At 55.6% G+C, this 22,021-nt stretch overlaps 2 protein-coding genes across 2 annotated transcripts in view; one reads left to right on the top strand and one right to left on the bottom strand.

Annotated features, from left to right (window-relative positions):
• Positions 1 to 8,011: 8,011 nt before the first annotated feature.
• RGS12 (regulator of G-protein signaling 12) overlaps positions 8,012 to 22,021 on the top strand; it is a 59,267-nt gene continuing 45,257 nt past the window's right edge. The window contains exons 1-2 of the mRNA XM_014533452.1: positions 8,012 to 9,977; positions 12,456 to 12,572. Of these exons, the coding sequence (XP_014388938.1) occupies positions 8,100 to 9,977; positions 12,456 to 12,572 (1,995 nt within the window). The 5' untranslated portion in view covers positions 8,012 to 8,099. The remainder of the gene's footprint in view (positions 9,978 to 12,455; positions 12,573 to 22,021) is intronic.
• On the bottom strand, positions 18,766 to 21,094 carry LOC102259499. The gene is made up of 3 exons (XM_005886415.2): positions 20,752 to 21,094; positions 20,140 to 20,240; positions 18,766 to 19,175 (listed from the first exon to the last, which is right to left on the bottom strand). Exons 1-3 carry the CDS (start codon positions 20,998 to 21,000, stop codon positions 18,806 to 18,808), a joined length of 720 nt encoding a protein of 239 aa, XP_005886477.1. The 5' UTR covers positions 21,001 to 21,094; the 3' UTR covers positions 18,766 to 18,805.

Raw genomic sequence — 22,021 nt, 5'->3', positions numbered from 1 at the left:
AGGACTGTCTGAGAGCCACCTCCTCACCTCCTGGTCCGCCGGCAGCTCTAACCAGGGGGGCTGTCGCTGCGCGTCCGGCAGGGCCTTGTGGGTGCCCTGCCCCGGAGGAGAGGCTGAGCCATCCTGGAGCAGGTGTCCCAGGAAAGATGAGCCTGGCTTCGCGCTCAGGTCTGGTGGAGCAGCTGTTCTTTACTTTCTGGGAGCCGATGGCCACTCGCTCCTTTGGCATCTCTCTCCAGAAGTAGACACACATTTCCAGAGTTTCCACCTGGTGCTGCTTTATAGTTCCTATGTCTCTACTGAGACACACCACCTGTTTATTGTGACCACATTTTCCATTAAATCCTTGACACACTCTCTTAGCCGCTTTGTAGCTCTTATTTGCTCATTTCAGCCCCTGGGTTATCTCAGGATCTGTTTCTGTTGACCTCCTTTCTCTTGACTGTGGTCACATCTTGACTGGTCACACTAGTGTCTGAACATCTGATAGTATTTGGTTGTGTACTAGACGTCGTGGATGGTCCATTGCAGTAATTCTTGTTTGAAAAGAGTGTTGTTTTTTGTTCTGGAAGTTACTTTGGACTCAAACGGAAATCTCTATCATCTCCACTTGGTGCACTTGGCCTGCCAGCTGCCTCCTGCGGCTCCATGGATTCACCCTCTGCATGGGCAGCTCCGGGGCTGGCCAAGGACCGGGATTAGCTTATGAACAGATCTCAGGGCTTCCTCTCTCTCCAGCTCCTCCTTTCTGAGGTACTGGGATGGCCCCCTCTCTTCCAGGCACCCTGCCTCGAAGCTGGAGGATTGCGCTTTCCCCGAGCTCCGAGCTCTGTCACCGTGCAGACGCCCTTTTAGGGGACAGCTCCCTCCCAGGTTCTGCCTGCTCTTCGGAGCTCTCCAGTGCCTTCAAATAGTTGGTCTTTATATGTTGTACCTGCTGGGAACTTGATTGAGCAGCAAAGGAGAGTGCATGAGGCTTTTCCCTGCACTGATAGCCTGTGACTAGTAGTCTGTTGAGTAGCAGTCTCATCTGGAGAACCGAGTAATGGGGGAGCGAGCCACTCGAGCCTAACAGAGAGCTTTTCCCTAACAAACCCGGCGCGTGGAGCCCTGCGCTGGCTCTCCCTGCGTTAGCCTGAGCAGGTGCCTGGTTCGCGTGTCCGGTTTGCTGAGCGTGCGGCAGTAGCGGCTGTGGTTCTCCCCCGTCTTCCTCTGATGTGAGCCACTTAGGGGTAAGGACCGGGGTTCTTTGACCTCCCAGAGGCGGCTGCTCTCTGAGGCCCACTGCGCGTTTACCCGGCCTCGGGCTCCGGCTGAGGGCTGAGGCCACGGGGCAGGTTTTGCCTTTCGGTACCATGTTCTTTACCGCATCTGGTACCTGATTTGACCACGGGCAAACTACTCTCTGTGCCACGGTCTCTGACTATAAAATAGGTTAATAGCAAGGCTGCGGCGAGGATATGTCAGCCTCCTTGGTGCCAGTTCAACACCAACAGGAATCCCCAATTTGGGGTGCAGTGAGGAAGGAAACTTTATTTAGTGCAAAACAGCTCAACTGTGGTCCCGCAGCTGTGGAAACACACGGCTGTGAGGCAGCCCTGCCAGGCCCCGTCCCAGCTAGACAGCTCTGCCCACTGTGCTCCTCGCTGCTCTGCTCTGCGCCCGTCTGCTCTGCTTGCTGTCTGCTCCTCCCTCCAGTGAAGCCAGGGAAAGGCAGCCTTTGGTGGAAAGGGAGAGTGGGCTCCCAGGGCCAGAGGGAAGCTGACTTCTAGACAGAAGTCCTGCTCCTGGTCCCTGATTGGTCTGTCCTCATGCAAATGAGGGATCCAAATCCTCACAGTTCCATTGGTCCAAAAGGCACTGTGCTGATTGGTGGGTGAAGAAGCTGTGGGGATATAGCTGTGTGCTTCTCTTGGATGGGAAAGCCTCAGTCCTATTGGTTGAAATAGGATTCCCGGAACTCCTGGCTCAGCCCGCAGTTCAGTGCAGAGGCGGGTAGCTCAGTGCAGCTTTTTTTTTTTTTTAAATTTAAGCCCAGTTAAGCCACCAGGACCCCTTCTTAACTAGGCATCTTCTTTCTCAGGGTCCACAGATAATCTGTGTAAAATGGTGGGGAACTACTCTGACACGCAGGACGTTCTCAGCACCTGTTAGCGATGGTGGGAATCAGGTCATGTCTAGGCTTGTAGTGTCGTTGCTGTGGCTCAGTTTGTGCCCAGGAGGGCAGCTCAGGCCTTCATGTAGCACATCTGTATCAAGCCCTACTACGTGCCAGGCTGTGACTCCTCCTGAGTGCAGGCCAGAGGAGCTGAGGGGGCACTTGGGCAGAGTGAGGTGCCCAGATGTCCACCAGAGCCCTCATTTCCTGGAGTCCAGCCCAGGACGGCTCTGTGGAGTTAAGCATTTAGCAGCCAGTCAGGGCCTCACTGCGAGGGTCGGGCAGTGGGGTCCCAGGAGGAGGAAGGCTCCCTGGGCCTACCCCTTGTATTCCTTTCCTGCGGCTGTTGTAACAAAGTACCACAAAGTGGGTGGCTTCAAGCCGCAGAAATTCATTCACTCCCAGTTCTGAGGCCAGAAGTCTACGGTGTGGCAGGGCTGTGCTCCTCCCGGAGGCGCTGGGAGGATCCCTCCTGCCCCCCGCAACTCCCGGTGGTGCCAGCAGTCCTGGGCTCGGGGCGGCATCACTCCAGTCTCTGTCCTGTCTTCACATGGCCTCTCCCTGTGTCTGATCTCCCCTCTTCCCTCTGCCTCCCTCTTATAAGGCCACTTGTGATTACGTGTAGGGTCCACCTGACTGGTGGGTGAGGAAGCTGCTAGCTGTGTGCTTCTCGTGGATGGGGATAATTCAGGGTCATCTCCTCATCTCAAAGCCTCTGATTCCAGCTGCAAAGATCCTTTTTCCAAGTAAGGCCACATTTCCAGGTTCTGGGGATTAGGACCTTGCGTCTTTGGGGCTACCATGCAGCCCATTATCCACCCTGCCTGGACCTGGGAGGTGAGGAGCCAGGAGGGGTCAGGAGGGGGACAGGGCCTCCTGCCCACATGACTTCCTCTGGCCATTCCTCCCCCCTTGCATCTAAAAGTGGTCTGCCGCCCTAGCTGGTTTGGCTCAGTTGAGCTGCGGATTGAAGGGTCCCAGGTTCGATTCCAGCCAAGGGCACATGCCCGGGTTGCAGGCTCGATCCCCGGTAGGGGGTGTGCAGGAGGCAGCCAATCAATGATTCTCTCTCATCATTGATGTTTCTATCTCTCTCTCCCTCTCCCTTCCTCTCTGAAATCAATAAAAAAATATATTTAAAAAATAGTTTTAAACGTGGTCTGCCCCCAGCACCCTGTGTGCGGACTGGGCTCGCAGCTTCTCCCTCACACGCCTGCAAAGCGGCGCCTGGGACCTCGTGCACGTGCAGGTTGCCTTGTCTTCCTGCAAATGACGGAAACACGCGAGCAGAACGATTCTCTGTGGCCCCAGTGAAAACACAGACCAGGCCCGGCCAGCAGTCGCTGCTTTTCCGTGGGTCGCGGAGGGCAAGACGGCATTTGCATGTTCGGGGTCACATAGGAGGCCTGTCCTTCCTGGTCATTTGTTTGGGGCTGAGGCCGGGTGATGGTCACACTGTGCAGGTGGGCACAGGGCCTGGCCCCACCGTCAGCTCTGCCCTGGGAAGTGGCTGGGAGGGGTAGTGGGGGTGCAGGTGACGTCCTGGTGGGATCATGGAAGCCAGGCTCCAGCAAGGAGGAGACAAGGGCCGCTGGGTCAGGCCGGGCAAGACGGGCCGCCTCGTCTGTCCCTGCACAGATTGGCCAGATACAACATGCTGTGCAGTGTTTGGGACGTACTTACACTAAATGTGATTCATCTTATGTCTGAAATTCACATTTAGGTGTCCTGTATTGTGACTCACTAAATCCAGCAACTCTTTATAGGCTCACTTTGCCCCGGTTTAAAAACCACAAACAGAAATATTAAGTAGAGATAAAAAGGGAAGGAGAAATTGACACGGTTTAACCTTCAATATTTCAAGACTATTGAACAAGAATTTGTTTCTGGAATTAAAAATAGCCCCGTACTCCCATCGGCTGTAGATCCTGAAAGGAAGTTGCTCGGCTGGTCTTGTTTACTTTTCCCGAAACGCGGTCACCGCCAGGCTGGTGCCAGAGCTCTTGGGCGGAAGTGGCCCACTGGCTGCGGGTAGGTCAGCCCTGCTCTTTGAGCCCCTTGGGCTCAGTCCTGGTTGGGGGGGCTGGGGGAGCCAGATGGGGCTCCTGGCCCTGCCTGAGCTGCTGATTGTGGTCTTCCGCACATAGGATTCCTACCGTGCACGGCCTTGGCCTTGTGCAGCCCAGCCTCTGGCAGGTGGAGCCCAGCTTCTCATGACTGCCCAGCGCCACTTCCCTGCTCAAGACGCACGGCTTCCCCTCAAACCTGTCCCTTGTCCTGACGCCTGCGTGTGTCCCCACAGCCTGCGTGTGTCCTCAGTGCACCAAAGGCTGAGTGTGTGCCGCTGCCACGGTGCCCACCGCTCTGCCTCAGAAGGCTGCGGAGGCTACGCAGTGATGCCCTGGGCTGGCGATGGACAGCAGGCACAGCCCGATCGTGGGGCCCGCTCTGCAGGGCAGTTGGGGGCGGGTGAGGGTTGGAGGAGTTAGTGGGGCCTCAGGTGGGAGACGGGATCTGAGCTGAGCCAAGGGGCAGCAGGAAGGGGGTATGTTCAGGGAAGAGTAACTTCTCAAATGGAGTCAGGGCTGTGGGCCTTCCTGTGTGGACATATCGACCTGCTGAGCGGTCTTGTCCCCGGGGGCAGGGCCATCTCTAGTCACCTGTTCATAACTGTCTGCCTGGGGCTGCTGCGGAAGCCCCTCGACAGTCATTGAATGGACACACGAACGAATGAAGAGCGGGTGGGAAAGTCCTGGGAAAATCCCGGGGCTGTGAGGATGGACCTGCCTGAGGTGACGGTGAGCTTTGGGTAGGGGCCTGGTGAGGCGGCCTTGGAAGGCAGGCTTCCCTCGAGAAGCGTCATGGGTGTGAGCAGGGTTAGGAAGATGAGCCAGAGGGAGGTGCGGGCAGGTGTAGGTGGGCAAGGTGGCACCAGAGAAGAGGCTGAGTGCTGGACCGCTGGCCTGCACGGGAGGCCGGGTGCCTGGGAGCCCCTGCCAGCTCTCCCCCTCGCCCTGGCTCCTGCCCCCTCTCTGCTGCGTCCGCCACAGCATGTCTGCTCCCGGCCTTCTGCTGAGCTGCTTTCCTCCGTTGAGACCTGAAGTCCCCATGTGCAGAAGGCATTGCAGTGTGATGTGAATAAAAGTTCCTTCCGAATGCTCCGACCTCAGTGCCTTTGTTAAGCCCCACACGCTAGGGAGCGATGGCAAGTGACAGGAGAGCCCCGCGCCAGACAGTGACAGGGAGACAGTTTTCCCAGACGTGGATGCCTTTCTGTCCTCTGAGGCTGAGGTGTCTGCCGTCCTCAGTGCCTGGTGTGACCCAGCCAGTATGCTCTAGCACAGTGTCCTCGCCATCGGAGGGCGTACATGTGCACACTTGTTCCTCTTCATTCGTAACCCTGTGGATCTTACTTGAGGTAACCACGTTACAGAGGGTTAGAATCAATATGCAGTACAGGTGACCCTTGGACAACACGGGTCTGAGCTGTGCAGGTCCACTTACACGTGGGTTTTTCAATAAATATGTAGTCAGCCCTCAGTATCCCCAAGTTTCGCACTTGGAGTCAGCCAACCGCAGATTGAAAACAGTATTTTTGATCCGTGGTTGGGCATCCTCTGATGTGAAGGGCTGACGGTGCGTAGTTTCATGCAACATTGTGTGAGGGACTAGCGCATCCTCGGATTTGGGTGTCTGCGGGGGTTCTGGAACCCATTTCTCACAGATACCAAGGGACTGGAGTTAAGTTTGGGGGGAGTCAAAAGTTATATGTGGGTTTCCGGTGCCGCTAACCCCACACTGTTCAAGGGTCAACTATCTATATAAAAGCCTAAGCAACTGGATGACTGGCCAGTCGCTGTGATGCGCACTGACCACCAGGGGGCAGATGCTCAACACAGGAGCTGCCCCTGGTGGTCAGTGCGCTCCCACAGCCAACCTCCAAGAGGGCCCCAATCGGCCCGATCACTGGCCAGGCCGAGGGACCCCATCTGTGCACGAATCCATGCACCGGGCCTCTAGTATGTTAATATTTTTGAACCAGTAAAATGGACCTTTGTAATGTAAAGTAGTATAATATTCTGCTAAATCTAGATTTTCTTCTCCACACATTAAAAAAGGGAAAAGTTCTGAGTTAGAGATGCTACTTGGTGTGAGGCCTTCTGTAGCGGAGACACCAGGAACCAGCGATAAAATATTCAAGCAGCTGCTCAGGGATCCTGTTCCCGGCCCTTCTCCTGCCCGGAGGCCTTGGGCGCTCCCCCGCTTCGGGCCGCCTCCTCTTCTGGCAGCCTGAGTGGGAGGGGGGAGGATGTGTTCAAGGGTAGTGTTTAAAACTTTACGTGGGGCATATGACACTAGCGTAACTGTGTTTCTTCAACTTTATATTGTTTTTGGAATTCCATTTCATTGTAACATTATTAACTGTATACAAATTTCTGATGTGTTCAAAGAAATGAAATGTCCTTAAATTTGCTGTCTTGAATTTCTTCTCTCCCTTACTGCTTTCCCCTCATTCCTGATTATTTATCTCTGCTGTATTTCCCAGTTCCAAGAGCTGCTTTTCTGTTTGTAAAGTCTTGTTTGGCTGTTTAGCAATGAACTAAGTGGGAAGGCGGGTCGTGCTCCTGGAGACCGGAACCGAGGCGCCTGCCGCACGCCCCTGTAGCTTGGCCTTTGGTTTCTTGGGGCTTGAAGTGGTAAAACCTCCAGAATTGAATTAAATGCAAACAAACATGTAAAAACTTGCATAATAACAAAATGCTGAATGGGAGCATTTTGAACAGAGCATACTCTTCTGCTCAGTCTATTGTAAATTACTCAGCGACCGTGCATACTAATAATGGTGGTGGCTGCCCACCCACTGCCTAAACTTACAGTAATGCGCACATTTGGGGGTGAAGCTACCAAGGACTTGAGATGGACTCTTTGAGACCGGGTGAATCATTTTTGCCAGCAGAAGTACTTCAAGGAGGTCAGTTCCCCCACGGCATGTGCTTGTGCTAACAGTAAACCGGAGGCGGCGGGGTGGTGAAGAGCCACCAGAGCAGCCTTGTGTGAACCCAGCACTGCACGGCAGCCGGAGCAGGGCCGCGCTGCCTCCCTGTCCGCCATGACATTCAGCTGTGAGGTCATGGCCGCGTCGCAGGCAGTGCGTTAGCCGGGGCACACTTGGGCTGCCTGTTAGTGCTGAGCTCCTGCGCTCTTTTCGGAGGTTTCCTCTGGTGTGTCGGTGGCCTCTGTGGTGTGGACTGCGGCGTTTGAGACGGATGTTTTCCCCACAAGGTATCGCGTTCGCATAAATTAATGGGGGAGGGGGGGCGGTGGACTATGAGACATCAGCAGATGCCTTCCAGGGGAAACCTTCCTAGTGATCACGCACGGGTGGACCTGGGCTGCCTCAGAAGTGAGACCCCGAGTCTGTAGCCAGCGCCGCGTTTCAGTCCGACTCTGCCCTGGGTTCAAATGCCCCTCAGACACATCGGTGTGCAGGGGAGCCCCTGGCGGTGGCTGGGCTGCGGGCCACACCGTGAGTGTGAGGGTCTCCAGGTCCCTTCTCTTCTATCTGGATCGGGAGGTGGAACAGCGCCAGGAAGTGGGTCCTGCAGAGCCCCGAGGGCAGCCTCGCAGGAGCGGTCGGTGTTGAGGGGGACCCGTCCTGGGAAGCAGTTCCCACTTTGGAAGGAAATTCTTAGCCTGAGATTTGCTCTCTCCTTCGCTGACATTTGCTTGGTAACTGGAGACTCCTTGGTGATGGGTTTTGCTATGAGATACCTTTCCAAGTTCAGGTGATGCCAGGAAGCAGTGAGGCCTGGGCTCTTTAACGCTGAGCTGTTGTTTTTCTTCCTCAGGGCAGCATTTCTAGAAAACGATGGCAGCGGCAAGCGTTCTCTGAACTGTGGGGCCCCCGGGGAACTATGCTCCTGGCCTGGGAGGCGCTGAGATGTACAGAGCGGGGGACACAGTGGAGCGCCCGCCACCGGGGACGGCACCCCCTCGCCTGAGGAGTGTGGAGGTCGCCAGAGGGAGAGCAGGCTACGGGTTCACCCTTTCCGGCCAGGCGCCCTGCGTGCTCAGCTGTGTCATGAGAGGGAGCCCCGCCGATTTTGTGGGCCTCCGCGCCGGAGACCAGATACTCGCTGTCAATGAAATCAACGTGAAGAAAGCGTCGCATGAGGACGTGGTTAAACTCATCGGGAAATGCTCCGGGGTCCTGCACATGGTGGTGGGCGAAGGCCTCGGTCACCTGGAGTCTTGCTCCAGCGACGAGGAGGTGGGCTTCTATGACGGGAAGGGCTGGCGGAAGCCCAGACTCGATTCCAAAGCGCTGGGCATCAACAGAGCCGAGAGAGTCGTGGAGGACATGCAGTCGGGGGGGATTTTCAGCATGATCTTCGAAAACCCTCGTCTGCATGCGAGCAGCTCAGAGCCTTCGAAACTGAAGCACAGGTCGCTCTCGGAGTCGGCAGCTGCGCGATTCGACCCGGGGCAGGAAAGTGTAGGCGGCCCGCAGCCCGGCCTGCTTCCCAAGGAGATCGCACACGTTATCAACGACGACTCGGTTTTCAGTGTTGGACTAGAGAATCAGGACGAGTTTGGGTTAGATGCAAGTATTTTAAACGTCGCCATGGTCGTCGGCTATTTGGGTTCCATCGAACTTCCTTCCACGAGCTGCAGCCTGGAGGCCGACAGCTTCCAGGCCATTCGTGGCTGCCTGCGGCGCCTGCGGGCCGAGCAGAAGATCCACTCCCTGGTGACCATGAAGATCATGCACGATGGCGTGCAGCTGTGCACCGACAAGGCCGCCGTGCTGGCCGAGTACCCCGCCGAGAAGCTGGCCTTCAGCGCCGTGTGCCCCGACGACCGCCGGTTCTTCGGGCTTGTGACCATGCAGAGCAGCGACGATGGCAGCCTGGCGCGGGAGGGCGAGGGCGTCTTGCGGACTTCCTGCCACGTGTTCATGGTGGACCCAGACTTGTTCAATCACAAGATCCACCAAGGCATCGCCCGGCGGTTCGGGTTTGAGTGCACAGCTGACCCTGACACCAATGGCTGCCTGGAATTCCCGGCATCCTCCCTGCCGGTCCTCCAGTTCATTTCTGTGCTGTACCGGGACATGGGTGAGCTGATCGAGGGTGTGCGCGCCCGGGCCTTCGCGGACGGGGACGCCGATGCCCACCAGAACACCAGCACCAGCAGCAACAGCGACAGTGGCATTGGGAATTTCAACCAGGAGGAGAGAAACAGCCGGGTGCTTGTGGTCGACCTGGGCGCCAGTTCCAGCAGACACGGCCCCAGCAGCAGCACCTGGGAGGGGGCGGCGGGGAGGGGCTCCCAGCCTTGGGCCACCCCCTGGAATGGGGCCTTTTGCCACGATCCTGAGGCAGGGCCCCCATTTGAAGCTGCTCCACAGGCTGACAGGGGCTGGGACTTTAGTAAGCATTTGGGGCCCACTTCTCACGTGGAGGTCCCCCCGACCCCCTTGCGGAGTTCGGTCCCGCCTTCCAAGAGAGGCGCTGTGGGCCCTGGCGGTGGGTTCAGCCAGCGGTGGCTTCCGGTTCACGTCCTGCAGGAGTGGCAGTGCGGACACGCCAGTGACCAGGAGTCTTACACGGACTCCACTGACGGGTGGTCCAGCGTCAACTGTGGCACGCTGCCCCCTCCCATGAGCAAGATCCCCGCTGACCGCTACCGGCTGGAGGGCAGCCTGGCGCAGCCCCTGCTGAGCACCCAGAAGAGGGACTGGTCCAGGAAGGCGTTTGGGATGCAGAACATTTTTGGTCCCCATCGAAACGCTAGGAAGACTAAGGAAGACAAAAAGGTAAGCCTGCAGGGGTTGGTTTAGTGAACGTGAACTTGACTGGATAACTTAGTCAGTGGCTGGTGAAATGACAGCGCACCAGCTGCCCAGTCCCCCGCCGCTTCCCCTAGCTGTGGCCTCTGTTGGCTGCCACCGGTGTCTGCTGTGATTGTGTGCTGAGGCTCCGGCTCGCCTGGAGCCCTCCCTTGAGTGGTCTCATCCCGAGGGCCCTTGCTCTGGCGGGACGGGGGCGGTGGAAGGGATGGTGACTTCTCACAGCCCAGGTGAGGGTCTCCCCTCCTTCCTCCCCGTTCCTACTGCTGGTGCCTGCAGGTCCTGTCACTGCCTCTGAAGTCCATTGGGTTTCTGGCCGAGTGGCAGAGGCAATACACCCTTTTGTTGTTGTTGTTAATCCTCACCTGAGGGCATTTTTTCCATTGATTTTTTTTTAGAGAGAGTGGATGGGAGGGATGGTTGGGGGGCGGGAGAGAGAGAAAAGCATCCACGTGAGAGAGACATCTTCGAGTGAGGATTAAAAAAACGTAGCGAGAGGGACGGTATTGGCTGGTGTTGCCGCCCTGTCACAGACGAACGGGACGCTTGTGATGGAATCATTATGGCCCGTGTTGGGAGATAAGCCTCGAGTTCCCCAGCTCGTGCCAGGCCTCCTTTGGGACCTGGTGGGGGTTCTGTGAGCTCCTCAGGCTGGAGCCTTCCTTTTCATTTTACTGACCCGCGTATTAACAACTTGCCCGTCGGTGGCCAATGAGTGCTGAGACTCCGGACCTGGGGCTCCGCGGGGCCTCCTCCTGTACTTCCCTTTGTAATGACAACGGTGACACACAATTGTAGTCATGAATTGTGTTTTATTGGGACCCTTCTGTAATCTCTTGAAATTCATTGGTTGCTTTTTACTTTGCTAAATGGGTTCCCCTGCATTATTAGCTCAGGGTCACCCCGCACGGCCTCTTCAGTGCAGAAGCTTCCAGAGTGGCGAGGAGGGTCCCCTGTGTCCCTCCTGCCCTGAGCTGGCGGAGGTGGGTCAGGATGAGCAGGGGACGGGCCGGAAAGGGGAGAAGGACGTGCTGTCCATGAGCAGAGGGGAGGCCTTGGGAAAGGGACGGAGCCAGATGCCAGAGGCCTGCATGTCGCAGGGTTGAGTCCTGTCACTGCTCCGTGGTGGCGGTGGCTTCAGTGCCTCCATTTGCACAGCAGTGACTGGCACAGGGAACCGAGAGTGAGGCACGGTCACTGAGGCAGGCAGGTGGCTGCGGGAGCCCGAGGCCTGGCGTCGGAAGCCTTGCTGAGTCCCAGTGGCACAGCTGACCACAGGCTCAGCTCTCAGGCAGGCCAGGAGGGCCCGCATTCAACATGAGAATCTTGTTGTTTTTCTAGCACAATGACAGGAAGTTTTAAAATAGATTGTAAACATATCTGGAGACTATGCCCGGCTTTGATCGTGACCCTGTGCAAACAACGCCCACGGGCGACATTGCACCACTGCCCGAGTCACAAGGAAGGGAGGACACAGTAGCAGCCTCTGCTGAGAGCCCCGATCTGTAGGATGACACTCCGGTAGAGGGCGCTCCAAGGTCTGAGCTGCCCTGGGCTGGAGCACTGGGCATGGGTTCCTTTGACAGCCGAGTTCCTTTGACAGTGCGTGCTGCCCTCTCTTCGTGCTGCCCTCTCTCCGGGGCTCAGTGCAGGGGGAAGCTGCCACCAAGGCTGCTCCAGGCTCCAGGGGAACAGAGGGAAGTAGCTGGCCCGCCCTCCGGGCGTCCTCACTCTCAGGGAGACATTCCTAGCCTCCTGGGGGCCTGGCCCAGCCCAGATGGTCCCTCTCCCTCCCCAGGGCCTCGATTTAACTCGCTCCCCTGCCTGCCCTGAGGGCACTTAGGGGTTCGAGTCCCCAGGAAATCAGATATTTTCAGCTGCGCTGCTTTTATGTGAAAGATGTGGTGACTTATTTGCTGGAACCACGATCACATTCAGAGAAGTGTCTAGCATAATAACAGTGAATTAATTCTAGTAATTTCCCGGAGAAAGAACAAGATGTTTCACTGGCCGGTTATTTCCGGCACCTGAGTCGGGTTGGGCTTCAGACGCCAGCTGAATGTGGGATTCTTTAGTTTCCCAGACGCTCATGAAATTAAGTCACAGCGCGGCCTTGTGACACCAGCCTTTGTTAATAACCATTATTCTCCACACTGCGCTCCCACGTGCTGTTCATCTGCTCTGGGGGTCAGATCCTGGTGACGGGAGGCTGAGGCGGTCGTTCTCTGGGCGCATAGTTGTCAGGGGCAGAGCGAGCCCCTGGAGACCGGGGCGGCCTTGGCTGTGGCTCTGCGTTTTCATTGAGGTGATGTCTGCAGATCATGACATTTCCCCGGGGGCACAGTCTGGTTTCCTGGGCCCTCTCTTCTCTGCAAGGTGGTGCCTTGGGCAAAGCTAAGCACCTCTCCCCTGGCGGTAACTCACTTTACCTTTTCTTGTGTTTAGGGCTCAAAATTTGGGCGGGGACTTGGTCTCGCTCAGACTTCTCAGCGCACCTCTGCGCGGAGATCGTTCGGAAGATCCAAGAGATTTAGTGTCACTCGCTCCCTTGATGACCTAGAGGTAAGCATTTCAGTTTCTCTTATTCTTTAGGTTTTCAGAAATGAAAAGCTTACTGATACATCTGAATCTCTTTTGAATTCCACCCGGATCCTACTCCACTCTCCTCCCGGGGTAACCACTTCTTCTAATGCCCACCGGTCACCTTTCTGCCCAGCACGTGTGCCCAGGCCGGCGTAGTGTGTCCGTGCTGTAGCCCACGTGCCCGGTGCTGGCTCAGCACTTCATACAGAACCTGTTCAGGCTCACAAGTCTGTGAGGAAGGACGGGCCCAGCGTCACCCCGTAAAGGTGCGATGCTGAGGCGCAGATACAGAGAATACCTTTTGGTGTGGTTCTTCCCTTTTATCCATTTTTCTTAAAAATTGAATGGGCTTTACTATTAGAGCAGTTTCAGGTTTGCAGGCCAGTTAAGCAGAAAGCACGGGGAGCCCTGTGCTCCCAGCTGGCCGTGTGCTAACATCCTGCATCTGTGTGCTGCGTTTGTCACAGGGGGTGAGGCAACATGGTGCCTTATTTTTTTTAAGTATGTTTTTATTGATTTCAGAGAGAGGCAGGGAGAGGGAGAGATAGAAACATCAATGATGAGAATCACTGATTGGCTGCCTCCTGCATACCCCCCACTGGGGATCGAGCCCACAACCCAGGCATGTTTCCTGACTGGGAATTGAACCATGATTTCCTGGTTCATAGGTCAACACTCAACTGGTGAGCCACACCGATCAAGCTGTTTTTAATACTTAAAAATCAGTCAGTGTAATTTACCACATTCACAAAGTAGAAAAATCACATATCATCCCAACAGACCCAGGAAAGGCCATTGGCAAAATTCAGTATCCATTCATGGCTACAGAACTCCCACAAAAGTTAAAATAGGAATTAAAGGGACTTCCCTTAATCTGGTAAGGGTATAGAATCCCCTAGAACAGGGATCATATTTAAGCTTTCCCTTTGAGATTGGGAACAAGCAACATTACTGGTGCCATTTCTGTTTTGATTTTCATTGTATGTCTTTGTCACTGTAGTATGAAAGTCAAACAATAGAAACTAAAAGGCTTGGAAAGAAAAATTTAATGTTATTCTCACAAGATACGATTGTAACAGAAAATCTATAAGAATCTATAGGTTATTAAAATCAATAAATGAGTTTAGCAAGGTTGCTGGATCTACGGTCAATATACAAAGATTAGTTTTGGATACAGTTAGAAAATGACCTACAGATTCAGTGCACTTTTTAAAAAAATATATTTTTTAAATTGATTTTAGAGAGGAAGGGAGAGGGAAAGAGAGATAGAAACATCACTGATGAGAGAGAATCATTGATTGGCTGCCTCTTGTGCGCTCCCTCCTGGGGATCGAGCCCACAACCCAGGCATGTGCCCTTGATCAGAATTGAACCAGGGACCCTTCAGTCCACAGGCTGATGCTCTAGCCACTGAGCAAAACCGGTTAGGGCTAGCCAAGATATTCTTGAAGTAAAATACGATAGGAGAACTTCCTCTATCAGCTATCAAAATGATGAAGTGTAAGGGCAATTTAAGACTGTAAATGTTGGCTCAGGATACACAGACAGACGTGGCGTAGAAGACAGCACCTGGGCTGTGTGTCCAGAGCTGGGTGAGTTTGTTTTTTTTGGTGGTGCTGGGAAAAGTGGAGAAAAAACAAAGAAAGAAAGAAACTGGATTCCCACGTCATACAGATAGGATGGACCCAGCTGTGCAGGTCTGACTGAGGGTCACAGACACAGCTCCACAGAGGCGGGAGGCAAAGACTCTGCCCCAGACACAGAGCACTGACCATCAAGGCAGAGATCGCCCACTGGGACTCCGGAAGCTCGGGGACTGCAGCATCCAAACGCCCGTACTGAAGGCCCATTGGTCCTGAGCGCGCCTCCGGGAGCAGAGTGGCCAGGGAGTCTAACAGGCATTTGATGAAAGATGATTCCCAATAGCAAAGCCGCAGATGAAGAGGTTTCCAACCACATTAGTCACCAGGGAGGCGCAAGTTACAGCCACAGGGAGGCTTGTACACAGGAGTGGCCCCAGTGACCAGAGACAGATGGTGTCACGTGTTGGTGTGGCCATGAAGCAGCCTACACTCTGATAACACTCCGGTAGAGGGCGCTCCCTGGGGGGCGTGTTTGAAGATAAAGTGCCCTGAGACTCGGCAGTTCCGCTGCACCCAAAATGTCCATCCTGAGTTCCAGGCGACGTGCACGAGGCCTCACAGCTGTGGTGAGACTCCTGAGCCAGAGCAGCCCAACTGCCCAGCCGCAGGGAGGACGCCAGGGATGCTCTGTGGCTGCCTGGACACATGTCACAGAGAGAGGGCAGACACACGCAGTGCGTCTGTAGGACTCCATTCATAGGAGCTAAAAACAGACCAGACTAAGCCATGGCTTTTGGTTGTGTGTTCAGCGTAGAACTATTAAGAGAAACTAGGGCCTGGCCAGCGTGGCTCAGTGGTTGAGCATTGACCTATGAACCAGGAGGTCATGGTTCGATTCCCAGTGAGGGCACATGCCTGGGTTGCAGGCTCAATCCCCAGTAGGGGGCATGCAGGAGGCAGCTGATGAATGATTCTCTCTCATTAATGTTTCTCTCCCTCTCCCTTCCTCTCTGGAAAAAAAAAAAGTATATATATATATATCTCCTATATAATAAAAACCTAATATGCTAAGTGTCCAGTCATCCGGTCAGCCATTCAACCAATCAAAGTGTAATATGCTAATGATATGCTAAGGCTGCTCAACCGCTCGGTATGACATGCACTGACTAACCAGGGGGCAGACGCTCCGACTGGTAGGTTAGCTTGCTGCTGGGGTCCGGCCGATTGGGACTGAGTGAGACAGGCCGGACATGCCCTGGAGCCCTCCCGTGGTCCCTCCCTGGCTGGCCAACCTCCCGCATCCCTCCCCAGCCCCGATCATGCACCGGTGAGGTCCCTCGGCCTGGCCTGCACACTCTCGCAATCTGGGACCCCTCAAGGGATGTCAGAGAGCTGGTTTTGGACCAATCCCGCAGGCCAGGCCAAGGGACCCCACTGGTGCACGAATTCATGCACTGGGCCTCTAGTGCGCGTGTGTGTGTGTGTGTGTGTGTGTGTGTGTGTGTGTGTGTGTGTATTTTTTTTTTTTTAAGAAAAAAACTAGAACATCACTATGCTTTCGTTATGACCTGGGTGAGGCTACGCGGGCTTCACTTTGGGATAAATCCCAGAAGTGTGTATTTCCAATTGGTGCTCTTTTCTGAATTTGCTGTGAAAATGATTGGCATGGGGTATGTCTCTCCCAGGCCTGCTGAGATAGATGCTGGAGTCGGCAGCGCTGGCCGCTAGGGTTAGGGTTTTACAGATGAGCCTGAGAGAGGAAGATGGAACCAAAGGACGAGGGTGTGTGGAGGGAGTGTGAAGGGAGAGGACAGGAGCTAGTGACAGATTGTGGGAAAGGGACTCCTGAGCAGGAGGTGGAGGTGGAGAATGAGACCCGTGCTGTGGGAATGGCAGAAGGAACGTCTGGAAGAAGACCTGGTACCTGACCCGAAGGGCCTGCAGAGACCGTGGGCAGAGTGGGGGACAGGGGTGCAGAGACGGGCTGTGCAGCCAGGGACAGCGGGAGTGAGAGGGCAGCATGCAGGAGCCAGGCCCACACCTGCTGGAGAGGCCGGCGCTCCCTGGGGCCCAGACTCCTCTTGGTCTCATTGTCACATTCTGTCTGCCGGCAGCCTTGGGGTGGACAGGAACTCAGGAGTCCGCCGTGTCCGTCACACTTGGTTCAAAGGCTGTAACTTTGTGGGGAGCGCTGAGCCCTGGGAGGTCCCCATTCTCCGCTGTCACCCTCAGACACTGGCATCTGCCGCCCCCTGGGGTCTCCGTGGCTCATGACTTCCATGTACTGTGGGGAGGAGCACAGTGTCCCCACTCCCTGAGGGCAGCTCCCCCCTCCCAGGGCCCCGTGCAAGGGGGGTCACCAGGCCGTGCACTGATGGGCCACACGAGGCTAATGGCCCTGCCTGTGTCCATGACCTGCCCCGTCACTGGACACACTGTGACCTCTGGGCCGCAGGAACTATCACTGTTTCTGCTTTACTGAGTGGGAAACTGAGGCAAGGTGCCAGTGCCAGGGGATAGAAATTGTCCGAGCCCATGGAGCCCTTCCCCCGGCGGGCTGGCTTAGAGCCTCGCTCCTGCACCCTCACCTCTCCAGCTGCCTCTTCCAGGACACTGAGCTCCGGCAGCCTGGGCTGCACATCTGTCCCCCAGGAGCTGTGGCACGTCCTGCTCTAGGGAGTTGCTCTCCAGGTGAGAGCCGTGGCCGACCGGTGCTCAACAGGGAGGTGTCAGGCAGGCGACTTTGTGACTTCGTCGGCGGTGGGGGGCGGTGGGGAGCAAGGCCAGGTATGGGGGAGAGATGGGCGCCCTCGCATGCCATGGTCCAGTGGCTGCTCTGAGGAGGGGCTGTCCACGCTGAGCCCTCGATGCTAAGAGGGGGCCAGCCACCTGAAGGTCTGGGGACAGGGCACAGCCAGCGTGTCCCGGGACAGAGGGGGCGGTCCGGCTGACCTCGCGTTTTCTTAGTGTGCGGAGCCTGCGGGAGCCCAGTGAGAGCGCCACCTGCCTGCCTGAGTTCCGCCTGCTCTGGGCACCCCTCCGGGAGGGCCAGCGTTTGTTCGGAAGCCCCTCGGGCAGCATGGAGGCTGGCAGGGGCTGAGACTCCCCAGGGGGCAGTGTAGGCACTGGGGCCAGGCAGCCACCTTCCCAAGCGACGCTCTCATGTTTCCAGACAGGAGGGGCCGCCACGCTTTGGGCCAAAGAGTGGGGTGGCACGTGGTCAGGCCCTTCGCACATCTTTGCTGTTTTCACGCTGAAGGCAGAGCTAAGTGGTCGTGTATCGCCCGCAAAGCCGGGGTGCCCTGTGAGGCCAGTGGCCTGCTTGCTCCCAGCCCTGCTCTAGGCTGTTCTCTAGACTGTGGGTGGGGTCCTCCAGCCCCTCCCCATCGCCCGAGACTCCACCCTTTTCCTGACCACCGCTGACCAGTGTCAGGCCCCCCGTCCTGCTGCTCTGGACTCTCTGGCTGGTTAGCTGTGGCCCAGTCCCAGCCCAGCACACTGGCGCTCCCCGTCCCTTATCACAGCCCCTGACGGCTCCTCCTGCCGCTCACAGCGCCCCCAGCCCCTCCATCAGCATCACCATCTAGAGCAGTGATGGCGAACCTTTTGAGCTCGGCATGTCAGCATTTTGAAAAACCCTAACTTAACTCTGGTGCCGTGTCACATATTGATATTTGCAACCATAGTAAACCATAGTAAAACAAAGACTTATATTTTTGATATTTATTTTATATATTTAAATGCCATTTAACAAAGAAAAATCAACCAAAAAAAATGAGTTCGCGTGTCACCTCTGACACGCATGTCATAGTCCTCCGGAAATTCTGTTTCTTTGTTACTAATGTTGGGGCCCCACCCCATAACAAAGAAACAGAATTTCCGGAGGACGAGGCCCAGAAATCAGGATTTTAAAAAGATTACCAGGTGATTCTAATGTGCAGCCAAGGTTGAGAACCACTGGTCTAGAGCAAGCATGTCACACTCGTGGCCCGCGGGCCCCATGTGGCCCACAATGAATATTTTTGCAGCCCACCAGTATAACAGTACATAAGAAACATTTTAATAAGAATTTCATAACTTGACTTTTATAATATCCTGTTATACATAATTATTAATAATGAACTACAACATTCGCTAATGACTGGTTACTATAATCGTCTTGCCTTCGTTTCCCTTACGCGCCTTACGTGCAGGCGCACCATTTCTCTCCACTAATACCAGCAGCGAATATTCTAGCAGCGATCGCTATGTCATTAGTCTTGGACTGACTTGTTTGGTGTGCGCAACAGGAAATATTTTGCTTTCGGAGAACAAGAAAAATAGGTTTATTTGCGTGATGCTTATTAACTTGTGTAGTTATTCAGTGTCTGGTAAGTTAATGTTCAAGAAAAAAATATTAATTTTTATTAAAATGGTCTATTATTTTATGTTAACGATGACTCATTTATTTCAGCCCTTTATATTCAGCATGTCTCTACTGAAATAAACCTACGTTTCTATGAAAATTGAAGCTTTTGTTTTTTTGTGGCCACATCCACTTACACCTTGTTTATTTGGCCCGTGGTAGCCTTGGAGTTTGACATGCTTGGTCTGAGTATTTGCTGGAGGAAGCACACACCCCCGCCCCCTCTATTTCTGGGCGCCCAGGTGTTGATGGCAGGAACTGGCAGTGCGTCTTGGACAGCAGGGGGCGCCCCTGTCCAGACTTCTCTGTTTGGAGAGGGGAGCCGGGTGGCGGGCGGCCCTGAGGCTGCCTCCTCTGTGGCCAGGCTCTGTGTGTCTGTTTGGACGGCCCAGGCTTGCTGTCAGAGGCTGTCGTCCGCCCGAGGCAGGCGGACCTGCACGAGACCCAGACTCAGAGGCCGCCATTGCCTTCTTTGGTCGCTCTGCCTTCTTCAGCCCCTTGGCCGGTTGCTGCGCTCCTCCCAGTGCTGGCTCAACTCCGGGACGCACTGTAGTCATGGAGTTCACGTGATCCAGGGTGCAGTGTACACAGACACTTCAAAATGAGCATTTTTTTATTAAAAAAAATCTTAAGTTTGCTGTTTTTATCTCTGGGAGAAATTAACTCCGAAGTTTTTGCTTGGTTCGGTCCTTCATATACTCATCTAGCCTTTAGGTCGTTTACATAGGAAATGATCTTAATTCTCTTTAAAACCCTGTTCACTTGGGATGCATTCTAGGACAGCGGTCGCCAACCAGTGGTCCACTGGTGGTCTGTGAGGTCCGGAAGGTTGGCGACCGCTGTGCTAGGATGTCTCGGTGAGTGGTCCTTAACACCCGCTACGTGCCAGGTGCTGCTGGTTCTGCTCAAGGGACAGCAGGGAACAGACGATAGCAGCCCTGTTGTCCTCGGGCTGGCCCCGCCCGTCACCAGCACTGAGCAGGTGGGTGGCCAGGGGTGCCCCCCCCCACCCCGAGGGTGGGCGCTGGACAGGGCACCGCCGAGCTGAGGGTGAGCATTGGGCGCTAGGAAGGAAGGGGCAGCTAGATTACAGGCCGTGGGGTCCACACCAGGGCGGGGACTGGGTCAGGAGACAGCAAAAGGTCAGACACCTTACCTGAGCCCAGGGATGGGGCGGAGGTGGGTGGTGCCTCCTCCTCCTCCTCCACCTCTTCCTCCTCCACCTCCTCCTCCTCTACCTCCTCTTTCTCCTCCACCTCCTCCTCCTCCTCCCTTCTCCTCCTCTATCTCTACCTCCTCCTCCTCCTCCACCTCCTCCTCTTTCTCCTCCTCCCTCTTCCTCCTTCTTCTCTACCTCCTCCTCCTCCTCCTCCTCCCCCTCCTCCTCCCTCCTACTTTTCCATCACCACTACCACCTCCTCCTCCTTCTCTTTCTACTCCCCCGATCCTTGCCGCCCCCAGCATGTCCTGGGCACCAGGCTGGGCAGTTTCTGCGCTCAGCGGTGGTGGTCAGGTGATGATGAGGCCTCTGACCCTCCCCTGCCCCTCTCTTTCATACCTTTTCTGTGCTGTGTGCCGGTCTCTGGAGCAAAGCTGTCTGAGGAAGCTGGAGCCGATGCTGTTTCTGTCTGTAATGTCCTCCCAGGCAGGTGTACGTTTCTGCGATAGACAGAGCTGTGTCGCGAGTGCCCACTGGGAGCTCGGGTCCTCCAGGAAGAGCGAAAGGCAGGGTGGGCTCAGCGCCCTCCCAGCAGGTGGCCCGGCCCCAAGCTGGAGGGCTCTCATCCCAGCAGGTGTCCATGTGGGCGCTGTGTTTGCAACCCCGGACACTCCCTGAGGTCTGCCCTTCTGCCCTTCCAGGAGCCCATCCAGTGAGGCCCCAACGTCCCTGCCATCACATGGACGGTGTGGCGGCACTTAGGGTGAGCCCAGGACCCTCCAGGGAGTCCCAGGGACACCAGGTTCTAGAACTAGTCTCTGCTTCCTCCTTTTCTAAACCAGGACCTGTCATGGTTCCCTCACTCTCAGGTGTGTCGGATGTGGGGAGGCAGGCCAGCAGGTCCTGGGAGAGGCCCCAGGACAGGGTGAGGGGGACGCAGAGCCCGCGGCTGGCCCCGCCCTGCCCGCGTGTGGAGGCTAATAATAGAGCTGTCATTACGGCCGGACGCACGGAGCTGCTGCTCTGCGTTCTCTCAGCTTCTCGGCAGCTGCTGTGCGGCGGGGAGATCGCCCCTGTGGGCTGCGCTGTGTTCTTCTGATTTGGTGGAGGAAATGCTTTAAAAGTGATCTCACAGCGTGATTTACGTAAACGGCTTTTTTCGCTGCACGAGACAATCCAGAGTCTGAGTCCCTGGCCAGCCACAGCTTCCTGCAGTGTCCTGTTGCCACGGGTTACGAGGAGAGCGGAATGGAACTTCATCTGCACCGTCTTTAAACTTTCCTGCCGCGCACAGGCCTGCCGCGGGGGGAATGGCAGCCCTCAGCGCTGCGTGCCTGCGGAGGAGCGGGCGTTGTCTGTCTTAAGATGGATTTGGGGGAAGGGGCGTCCAAGGAGGCGCGCGCTTCCGACGATCAGCAGGTGAGTCCTTCCAGCGTTGGGTCATTTACAGAGTCGTGTGCGGAGGCTCGGCATCCCCATTGCTGCCTATTCTCAGCTGCTAGCGGGCCGCGTAGCTGCACACTTTGTGAACGCTTGTCTCGTGGCTGCCTCCCGAGCTGGACGGGAGTCCCGTGGCGGTGATGCCCGGCTCTGGGACCACAGACCAGCGCCCAGAGCGAGCTGCTGGCGGCCCGTCATGCCGGGTCCAGCCTGCCTCTCAGGACCCCGCTGCCGGTGTCCCCGTCAGCCTTCTTCTCGTCCTCACCACGGTGACGCTAGAGGTTGTGGAGCTGAGGAGTTAACTGTGTTGGGATAGCACATTTCAAAACCTATCCTGCTCTTTACCACTGTTATGTCTTACTTCTTAAATGTAATGAGTTGGTTCTGTTGCATATACAGACCTAGGGAACTGCGGCCCTCTAATGACTGGCTATTACCTCGGCTTATAAAGTTGAACTTCTGTAAACATTTTTAAAGGTGTGAGATGATCTGAAAAGAATACTTTTTATTTTCCTCTTGTGGCCCTGTGCCGATAGAAGGCAAAATGAATTGAAGTTATTTATAGGAGATTGTCACTAATTACAGGGGCCGGTTTCAAATTCATTCTTTCTGAGAGGTGTTTCATCCGCACTTGTCTTCCTAATCCCTAATGAGGGCCTTGTGTGGAGACCTGAGGGGAGGGGCACTCAGATGTGGCGGCTGGAGGGTGGGGTGGGAACATGAGCGACACCCTCCTTCCACTCGGGCTGCTGGACAGGCCAGGATTGTGCTGATGAAACGCGTGCAGGTTTAATGTGCTTGGGAGACATGCATGTGCTCGGAGCCCCGGGCAGCTGCGGGC

The sequence above is a fragment of the Myotis brandtii genome, unplaced genomic scaffold (genome assembly GCF_000412655.1).
Source record: "Myotis brandtii unplaced genomic scaffold, ASM41265v1 scaffold986, whole genome shotgun sequence".
In the NCBI taxonomy this organism is placed as follows: Eukaryota; Metazoa; Chordata; class Mammalia; order Chiroptera; family Vespertilionidae; genus Myotis; species Myotis brandtii.
The sequence above is the reverse complement of the archived record's forward strand: the minus strand, read 5'-3'. Positions and strand labels throughout refer to the sequence as shown.

What these genes read in the sequence shown, in the direction of transcription:
- LOC102259499 (XM_005886415.2), bottom strand. Translation starts at nt 21,000, where the DNA reads ATGAAGTTCCATTCCGCTCTCCTCGTAACCCGTGGCAACAGGACACTG. An exon ending in GAACGCAGAGCAGCAGCTCC is followed by an intron (nt 20,241 to 20,751) that starts GTGCGTCCGGCC and finishes TGTCTATCGCAG; the next exon opens with AAACGTACACCTGCCTGGGA. An exon ending in CGGCACACAGCACAGAAAAG is followed by an intron (nt 19,176 to 20,139) that starts GTATGAAAGAGA and finishes CTCATTTTGAAG; the next exon opens with TGTCTGTGTACACTGCACCC.